Raw genomic sequence first — 9760 nt, 5'->3', positions numbered from 1 at the left:
TTTGTTTTCAGTATTGTTTTTCCACTAGTTAAACTGTGAACCAGAGAAAAAGAACTAAATGTCAGATGATTTCCCACTGAGTGCAGTGTGGAGTACAAGCAGGTTTAAGTTTTCCTTCTGAGGAGGTAGAAAGCACATACCCTATTCACACCTTACACCCACTTAAAGTCCAGTCACAGGAAAGAAGAAAAAATTGATCCTGTTTAGTAACAAAGAGACCTTTCCATGTCTCTGAAAGAAAACAAAACTTTTGGCAGATTTGTTCATACTCTCTTTCTTTTTAATCTCCATTTTGACATTTGGCCTCTCTGTGAGGCAACCTGAAGATGAGTATGAGATCATTTTAATTAATATTTTTTTAAGAGCAAGTTTCTTGTCTGGGTCTGAACTCTGAATTAATTCTTTCCATTCTTGCTGAGACAACCGTCTGTTTTCACTGGCAGCCTGGTGAGACAGTGAAGCAATCTCCCAGGACTAGCCCCATCAGCCAGCACTGTTCTGACCTTGATAGTCCCATGCACTCAGCACAGCAGGGATCTGCTTCTAAGCTGGGCAATGCTCTCAGCCTTGGGATCTGTCTGCTGACTCGCAGCAGTTGACATAAGGGTTAAAGAAGAAAAACCCTCCAGCCTAAAAGTACCAGCTAGAGAATCCATCTTTGATGTTATTTATATGTCAACAAGGAGGAATGAGACTTCTCTTCTTGTATCTTATAATGGACTTTATGTTAGAGGAAGATTTTATTCTATAGCAAGGACCTGCCTTTCCTTTGACACTCTCAGCATGTAGTGTTACTGGTAGAGCAGTAGAAGTTGGCTGTTGCTAGGGCTGTTGTTGTTGAGAGCACAGTGCTCAGAAAGGTGCAAAAAAATCAGTGTAATACTGAGAGTGCAAACCTTTGTTTTCCCCTTGCTCTGCTCTGGCACATGCTTGCACTGTGCACACACTAAGCCTGGAGGCTGCAGGAGCAGTCTATGCAACTGCCTGCTGATGCAGAGCTGGGGAGACCCTGGCTTCTCGGCTGGCTCCAGCTGCACGTGGATGCAAAGGAATTTCCTCATCCTCCATCTGCTGTTTAGCAAAGTTCACAAAAACCTGTGTGAGGAAAGCAGAAAATGTCACCATGTCTTCAACTGGGATGAGTTAGTGGAATGACTGCTCTGCAGGAAACAGACAGAAAGGGCAATCCACAGACATCAACTGAACTGAGACGCTGCATTATCAGCTGAGATCATGAGTTCCTCCTTTATTTTCATAAACTTCCTTGCAACTTCCTTCCTTTGGACGCACTTGCTTGCAAGTAAAATCCTACTTTTTCTTAAGGAGGAAATGTCTTCAGCTAGGTTTGCATGGTTTGCACAGCATGAGTTTGGTTGTGATAGGAAAGAGAGACAGAGTATTTTAGAAGAAGCTGAAAGGCAGCCAGGAATGCCTCTCTAGCAATCCCACCAAAAACAGCTTACATATGTGGACCCTTGTTACTTAGGAGAGCAGACAGATGGGGCCAATACCCTCTGGCAAGTGGGTGTTTTCAAAACTCCCAATAGACTTCCTAGGTTTTGTGTGTCTAATTGCTTCTCACAGTATCTTTGACATAACATGGTCCAAACCTCTTATTTAGAATAAAATGCTATTCTCAGCTCAGTCTCATTCCAAATTGCTGACCTTGCTCAGACTGCTCCTCCTGAAGGAATGGGTTGTGTGAATTCTGTCATATGGGAAATGCTGTCTTACCAGCTTTCACATGGCACTTATTTACACAGGGAATAAGTTACTGATTCATACTGATACACCCTCCTTGATGAGAGGCCTGCGAATCTTGCCTGAGAAAGAGGTGTGAGATAATTCTCTGAACAATTTGGTCCTTCAGTTATTTGGATACATCCCCATTATGTTGCCTAATTCTCACCAGACAAGCTTTGTCTGTTTTTACTTTTACTTAATGTTTTACTTTTTACTCACCTGATCTAATGTTGTTTGAGACACAGAATATTCTTCAATATGCAAATTTTCCTTATTGGAGATTATTAATCGAAAAATCTTAGCCAGAGAGGAAGAGCAAATCTGATACTGCAGCATGTTGTAGTGTTTCTCTCTTTGGAAACTCCCTGGGAAGTTGATGCGTATGAATTTCTCAGCAGGAGCAGGATCTGGAGGCAGCCCAGACTTTGGAGCTTTGATTTTCAGAGTGACAATGTAGCCATCTCCAAACCTGGGAAGGACAAGTGGATTTAGGAAATGGGTGAAGAGGTTGTTTCATCATTCAGGAAGGAAATTAGTTTTCTTCAGCTAGGAAAAAAATAGCAGTATCTGAAAGATATTGCATAAGATCAAGCTTTTTAGGAAGCCCTGTATTTGCCTTGCAGAAGTGGTATGTAGCATAATAGACTTGAAATGAGATCTGGTCAGATTGTCTAATATACAACAGAGCTGCACCCAGAAATAGGTGTGGTTAACCATGGAATTGCTTATATTAAGAGTAGTACATGTCACATACACTAAATTTTCCCTTTAAAAACCACTATAAAAATGTTGTACTTACTTGTATTTTAGCTCCTGAATTGTGCCTAGGCATTTGAAGGTACCTTGTACCATGATGGCTAAACGAGTACAGAGGGCTTCACATTCTTCCATACTTTCAAAACAGAGAAGAGATATTTGAGATAAAAGCCAACAGATGTACTTCAGCTGCTTTCAGAGTCTGAGTTTGAACTGTTTTTACCTGTGTGAGGTTAGCACCACCGCTCGCCCATCTCTGAGCACACCAACAATAGAGTCCCACAGGAGGCGCCGGGACTGAGGGTCCATCCCGGTAGTTGGTTCATCCTGTAATGGAAATGTTAAGGCAATCAGAGTCAGATAAAACAGGGAAAATCTATTTAGAATCAGGTCATTTTTTGGACCATAGTGTGTGATTGTTTCTCTACAGTAATCTGTGCCTTGAGAAAGCACATAGTCCTTGAGAAGCATAGGAGTGAGTGGGTACCAATGGACTCCTTGGCACAAAGCAGAAAGGAAACAAGACCATGGACTGCAGGTAAGAACACAGTGCTGTCTGTGTGGGGCACAGCTACAGGGAAGGGAGTGCCTTTTCTGGACAACAGTGAGCTCTCACCAGATCGTCTGACTGCGTAAACATATAGGACATTGTTCAATCCAAGAAATCAGTGAAGTCATTCTGATTTACACTACCTAAGGATTTGATCCTTCATAAGTCTGCTAACCCAGTAAGTAACAAAAAATGTAAACAAAATTAGGATAGAAAATTTTTCATTGAACATCTTGTCTTAAGAAATTATGAGAAAACATTTTATCTGTTTACTACAGGCAGAATACATGTAAAGGATATTAAATGGTACAAGGAACCAGGCTCCGAATATGTATTAAAACACTTCTTCACAGACTTTACAAAGTAAAAGTGACAGTGTCTAAAAGTCACAGACATACAAATTAAGGTGGTAGAATATAATCTAAATAAAGAATTTCTGTAGTAATTTCATGCTGAATTTTCCTTTAGATATGCAATGATCTAATCACTTATTTTATTTGGCAAGAACTACATTTTAGCATTTGTATAGTTTAGTATAAATTTGTATAAGGCTGAAAAAGGGTAGGCATCTTCCTTTGTTCTGCTGGATAAAGCAGCCAGGTGGATATGTTGGAAGATCATCTTTTACATCGCCGGCTACACTTTGACAAGAAAAGGCAGACTGAAACTAAACAAGAGTTTAAATTCAGATTTTTCTGGACTATAGATTTTATCTCAACACATTCTTTTTTGAAGATTTTTTTTTGTAATCCCTTGGGGTCCATTAGAAATATAGTTACACATCCCAGACTACATCTGAAATTAATTCAAAATTTCACTGAAATAGCTGTAAGTTGAGGGCAGAAAGGAGCTTTCAATGACTTTGTAGCTCTTTAGCATGTAGTGTTATGAAATGTTATATTGAACTGGCCAGGGCTGTGTTTCCATGACACTTACTAGCAAGACGAGTGGTGGGCAGCCTATCAGGGCAATGGCAGTGGAGAGCTTGCGCTTGTTGCCCCCGCTGTAGGTCCCTGCCAGGTGGTCTGCGTACATAGGGAGTCCCAGCTTCTGGATGCCCCATTCAGCAACCTGTGAGAGAAACCATCTGTTTCACACAGCAGTAAATGCAGAACAGACAGGATTGCTGACACATTTCTGGTAGAAACATGACAGTCCCCTGGATTTTAGCACATTCATTTTGGAACTGGGCCAGGGAAGTACAAAGTATTTATGATGATGATGAGAGGCATCCTAACTAGGTGAGGGAAAGCCATAAAGCAGCCTCAGCTGTAGACTTCTATCTGTGCAAGAATTTAAGTTGTTTTCTTCTGGTATCTTCTTCATGTTTTCTTCCCTATATATACACAACTTTAAAGGCAAGAGCAAAACAGCCACCAGTGCCATTCTGAGCCACAGCAATTGTATCTTTAGCCTTCCACTGTTGGTGCCACAGATTTGCAACTACCATTAATACCTGGGAACCTGCATTTGATAGTGTGGTCATGTTACTCAACTGTCCAAATGACAGGAACCACACCCAGGACTTCAATACACAGAATAATGAGCACACTTTGGAAATTCTGGCTCTTAGCATGTTAAAAGCACCATTAATCATCACAAATACCACTGTAACTATGAAAAGAAAGAGTACTTTACCCTCTCGATTTCTTCTGCTGGAACCCCCCGCAAGCGTGCATATAAATACAGGTGTTCTCGTCCTGTGAGCAGGTCATCAATGGCATCAAACTGAGGGCAGTATCCCATGTTTTGATGGACATCAGAAATGTGGGTCAATATACTGGAGAAACAAAGAAAAGAGTTGTAGTTCTGTAATACTAGCTCTAAGACAGCGAAGAAAACTTTGAATAAAATCCTTATTTTCTGGGGCAACAACTCTTGTAAGAGGAGAATTAATTCTTCCTGATAAAACATGCTACGAAAATATCTGTCTGTTCATAAGAGCAAGGAGTATATTGTTGTCTCAAGTCAGCTCAGTCCTGGTTAAGAGTGTAAGCCTGTTTTCCCTTACCCAATTTTTTGTTAAAATATAGACTAACTTAACGAGAAGTTCTTTAAACAGCCTCTTAGGTTTATTTATTTATTTTTAAAACAGTGTTTATATCTAGAAAAAAAAGAAGCAGTTATTTCAGCTCAAAAAATGGTCACTAGCAACAGACAGGCAGGACACAAGGCTAACATGTCAATGGTAGTAGGAAAAGTACAAGATCACAGAATGGGTGTGGTTGGAAGGGGGCTCTGGAGGTTATCTTGTCCACTGACCCTGCCTGGGCAGAGTCACCTAGAACAGGCTGAGCAGGACCATGTCCTGGCAACAAAAGAGTTATTGTTCAAATCACATCAATGGACAAAGAATCAAATCCCAACTACACCTAACAAGCCAAGGCACACAACCTGGAAGTAAACCAACATAAAGTGCATACCAGATCACACTGTAATAACTCATGACATTATGCCAGCACTGTGTAAACAAAGATGTTGGAAACAGCCAGAGAAAAATCCCAAAACTCAGATCAAAGTACCCTGTTGGATGGATTATCTTATGTTTGGGAGCTCTTGCCACTAGATATGATTGCCTTGTCCCACTGTTAGCATTACTACAACTTACCCACAGATTTTGCAAGTGTTAAAGGTATCAAATGCAATCGTATGTTACTTGTGATCTCAGTGCCATAGAGCTGCTGGATCACTGAGAGTGTGATCTGGACAGTTCTATGCTGGCAAATGGAGTGTCACAGAGTTTTTTTTTAAGGTACTTACCTACTGCCAGCCACTATAGCATCTCCAGATGTTACATCAGTATCTCCAGTCAGCATTTTGAATGTTGTTGTTTTGCCAGCACCATTCACTCCCAAAAGGCCAAAGCACTAAAATGCAAAATTTATCATATTCTTTAATATTTCCAACTTGTAAATCAGTGGGGGCATAAAATCTGAACTGATCCATGGAATGTAATCCAGTGTTATTGAACAACCTACCTCTCCGGGACGGATGCCAACACAGAGTCTGTCCACTGCAGGCTTGCGTCGACCTGCATAAATCTATATTGATGGGGGGAGGAAAAAAAAAGGAAAGTTCCTATTTCAAGACTTCTACAGAAATAATAATCATCAGAATTTTTAGTTTAGTTTAATGCTATTGGGATGAGGCAACTTTAGAACTGAGACATGAGTAAATTTTTTTTTCACTCTTCTCAAAATATTACCTTGGTCAGTTCTTGTAATTGTAAGATATCTGTTTTGTTTCCTCTATTCATAATTCTTTTTCTTTCTTCTGCAACATCCTCATCTTCATTAACAATAGGTGACATGGCAGTCTCAGCAAACCTAGAAAAACCCAAGATACTGGGTTGTCCTGGGTTCAGTTAGAATAAAAGTGTAAAACAATGGCTAATCTGCTGCCAAAAATGTGACTGGTGGAAGCAGTGGGGTTTAAACCTCACAATTGGCTGGAGTACTCCTGCTGTTGGGAGAAGCCCTGACCTTTAAAGTTAATCTCTAGATACTAAAAAGGAGGAAATGGCCTGCTCAAAAGAACACGCCTTGTCAATCACTGATATGAGAATAACCTGCCCCTTAACCACAGCTTTCACTATTTGGCTACTCTTAATAGCTAGTGATGGTCCTTAGAAGTAGAAGTTTTGAGTGGATCTCTCAACAAGGCAGTATTTTTATAACTGCACCAATTAGTACTCTTGTTGGCAATCCTGAACAGAAGTGAATGACCCACTCACAGTTGGTAGGTAGCTCTTTTCATCAAGGGAGAGGCACATTTGTAAAGCAGAGAGGGGAAGTTCACACAGTGTCCAGGACACAGCTGTCCTGTGCGACAGACTAGAATCACTGTCTTGGGATGCCAGGCTAGTAGCTCATAGTAGTAGCTAATACCTAGCCTGACTGAGAACACTACAAACTTTCCAGGTAATTTTATAATCTCACTACTACAGTGCTGTCTTCAATAAAAAAATTACATTTAAATCTTAATTCAAGAAAACTAATTTCTTTAATAAAATAATCTTAAATCCTCTTGAGATAATGCATATTTGTAAATGCTTTCTTGGATCAGCATAGCAATAAATTAAGATAAGATTGGGTAAGTAAATAGAGAACAAAAGATCCACAAATTTAGAGAAAAATTAAGAACAAAAAGAAGAAAAGAGGAACATAGAGAATAACAAAGATAGTAATCTTTTTAATAGGGAACATTAATAGAACTTTTAGACATACCATCTTGTGGAGAACAAACGGTGCTGCATAAAGAGATTCAGAAAGAAGAACACAACTCCTTGAAGAGCCATGGCAACCAGGTTCTTTCCAACAAAGTCCCACTGAAAGGGATCAGAAATATGCTCCTCACCTTTGGAGGAAGAGCACCAGAAAGGAATGTGAAATACTGCTGAAAAACCCCACTACTCTTCAGAACAAAAAGCATAATTATAGTGACTTTATTTTATTATAGTACTTTATTATTTTATTATAGTACTTATTTTATTATAGTACTTTATTTGCTCATGATCAGGCAATAGTTTTAATTTTCCAGTCTTATAAAAAGTCTTAACAAAACGCCTTCCAAGTTCAGCTGCTGCATGGGAGTAAAAATAATCTCTCTGAATACACACTCATTTGGATATCATTACACAAAACTTGCATGAATTATGTGAAAAGACACACATTGGCTGAATTAAAACAGATGAGTTCTGCTGTAGGACTATTCTTTTAATAAGTTGTCTGATATCAAAGACAAACATATCCCAAGAGAATGCATTTGAAGAACAACAGTCACTTTAAACATTAGCTGAGGTATTCAAATTAAATGAAAAAATAAATCCTCCTGTAGTGATTTAGGGTCTTCCAATCAAAGGATAAAAAGACACCAGAGTCTGACACTGAACAAATGGATTCATTTCCAATGCAGACTACTGATCGGGCCACAGAGTTCTGGCAGCACTATCAGAAGCTGTGATTCCTTCAGAGAAGGTGAACTTTCATACTTCTCATCCATCTGATGAAGGAAAAGGTGAAAAATCTACTACTTTTCTGAGTTAATCCTTCCAAACATCTCATCCAAGGTCAGGACATGTGACACTGCCACAACTTTTTCTTATTGGCTTTACTTACCAAACCTTGCATATACTTCAGTCACAGCTTGGTTCATGGCCAAGTCGATGAGTCCACGGCCCAAACAAAAATGTGGGAGGACAAGCAGTACATTTTTCAATGTTTTATTAAACTTCAGCAAAGACTGTAAGAAACAGAAATAACATAAGCTGTTTAAACCAGACCTGTTTAAGAAAACATAGCAATACAATTGGAAAGTTCTTTGTCATGTCAGAGAAACTGGATGTTCTGTTTTCTTAAAAGAGAGAAAACAGACTGTTTAAAATAAAAAATTCAACTAATATCTCTAATATTTGCCTGTTATGGTATTTGGTTGATTTGTCCTAGTCCTTAACTCATGAAGTCTTCATTACATTTCTCTCCCCTGTCCAGCTGTGGAGAGGAGTGAGACAGAGGCTTTGGAGGTGCCTGGCATCCAGCAAAATTACAAAACATTACTTACCGGATTATTTTCAAATAATTCCAGGATAAATGTAATGGCACTGCTGTTGATTCCCACAAAGAGATTAATACAGGACAATGCAACATAAGCAGTGCTGGGGATACTGAAGAAAGAAGAAGCAGGGTACATCATGGGAATTACTGCCCATCTGCATACCAGAAACAGAAAAAAACTATGATAAATCCTCAGTATTCTCATGTGAGTTGGCCGAAAGAAAACACAAAGTTAGGCTTTCTTCCCATCCCAAGTATAACAAAATGGTGTAACCAGCTCCCAACCCACCACAGTATTTTCTCCCTGGTTACTACATAAGATTTTTTTCTGCTTAGACGCTTTTTGCTATTAAAATGCAGGGCGTAAGACACTGCTGAAATTGAGAAAACTTAATGCTAGCAAGGTTGCTATCACCCCAGGTATCTTTGCACATTTAAGTGAATTGTGCATCAAGAAGAAACAAAGAAATGTTGAATGCTGAAAGACTGTGAATGCAGCAAATGAACAACCACTAAATTCCTACACAAAGTACAAGGAAGAAATCAGCAAACTGAACAAATATATTTTCCTGTAGAGGTCACATCTGATGCTTAAAAATGCAAGGCAGGCAGTGACAAAACAATCTCTTTTGCAGCATGTAGCCAGACAGAGTATGTAAATATCCCATAGAAGAATCTAGTTTTAACCTGTCTTGGATCCACCCAGTTCTATTCTTCAAAGCTGGGTTCCACTAAGTCCCGAGCTCAGCAACATGAAATCATTTCCATGTGAAATACAGGGCCCACCTGCAGCAATAACCTTGAGCACTCACCCATAGAGGAGCAGCAAGGCAACGAGCACAGGGAGATTGGTTGGGGAGGTGTATGCTTTCTTCTTGAATCCAGCAAATATAGCCACAACCATCCCAGCACTCAGTGAATAATTCACCTGCCACAGCACAGGGGGAAGACCAATGTGTGAGTCCTGAGAAGGGCTGCAAACATATCTAGATCCTACACATCATTCCAAAAGGAATTTATATTGAGGAACATCAGAATTTGAGTTAGACTAGTCACACTGAATTTTTTGGATCAACAGGTCCCTGGAAATGCGGGGCCTTAGTACTAAACATATTCCTAAGACATCCTTTATCAGACTGATCATCAAAAATATAACATA

The 9760-nt window shown here is 39.5% G+C and overlaps 1 protein-coding gene across 1 annotated transcript in view; it reads right to left on the bottom strand.

The window, feature by feature from the left end:
• Positions 1 to 77: 77 nt before the first annotated feature.
• The window catches only part of ABCA4 (ATP binding cassette subfamily A member 4), a 62681-nt gene continuing 52998 nt past the window's right edge, over positions 78 to 9760 (bottom strand). The window contains exons 38-50 of the mRNA XM_054638067.2: positions 9414 to 9529; positions 8609 to 8756; positions 8167 to 8290; positions 7276 to 7405; positions 6255 to 6375; positions 6028 to 6090; positions 5810 to 5916; positions 4688 to 4829; positions 3986 to 4120; positions 2723 to 2826; positions 2543 to 2635; positions 1963 to 2212; positions 78 to 1095 (exon numbers count right to left, since the gene is read on the bottom strand). Coding sequence (XP_054494042.2) covers positions 973 to 1095; positions 1963 to 2212; positions 2543 to 2635; positions 2723 to 2826; positions 3986 to 4120; positions 4688 to 4829; positions 5810 to 5916; positions 6028 to 6090; positions 6255 to 6375; positions 7276 to 7405; positions 8167 to 8290; positions 8609 to 8756; positions 9414 to 9529 — 1656 coding nt within the window. The 3' untranslated portion in view covers positions 78 to 972. The remainder of the gene's footprint in view (positions 1096 to 1962; positions 2213 to 2542; positions 2636 to 2722; positions 2827 to 3985; positions 4121 to 4687; positions 4830 to 5809; positions 5917 to 6027; positions 6091 to 6254; positions 6376 to 7275; positions 7406 to 8166; positions 8291 to 8608; positions 8757 to 9413; positions 9530 to 9760) is intronic.

Source organism: Agelaius phoeniceus, chromosome 8 (genome assembly GCF_051311805.1).
Source record: "Agelaius phoeniceus isolate bAgePho1 chromosome 8, bAgePho1.hap1, whole genome shotgun sequence".
Lineage (NCBI taxonomy): Eukaryota > Metazoa > Chordata > Aves > Passeriformes > Icteridae > Agelaius > Agelaius phoeniceus.
The sequence above is the reverse complement of the archived record's forward strand: the minus strand, read 5'-3'. Positions and strand labels throughout refer to the sequence as shown.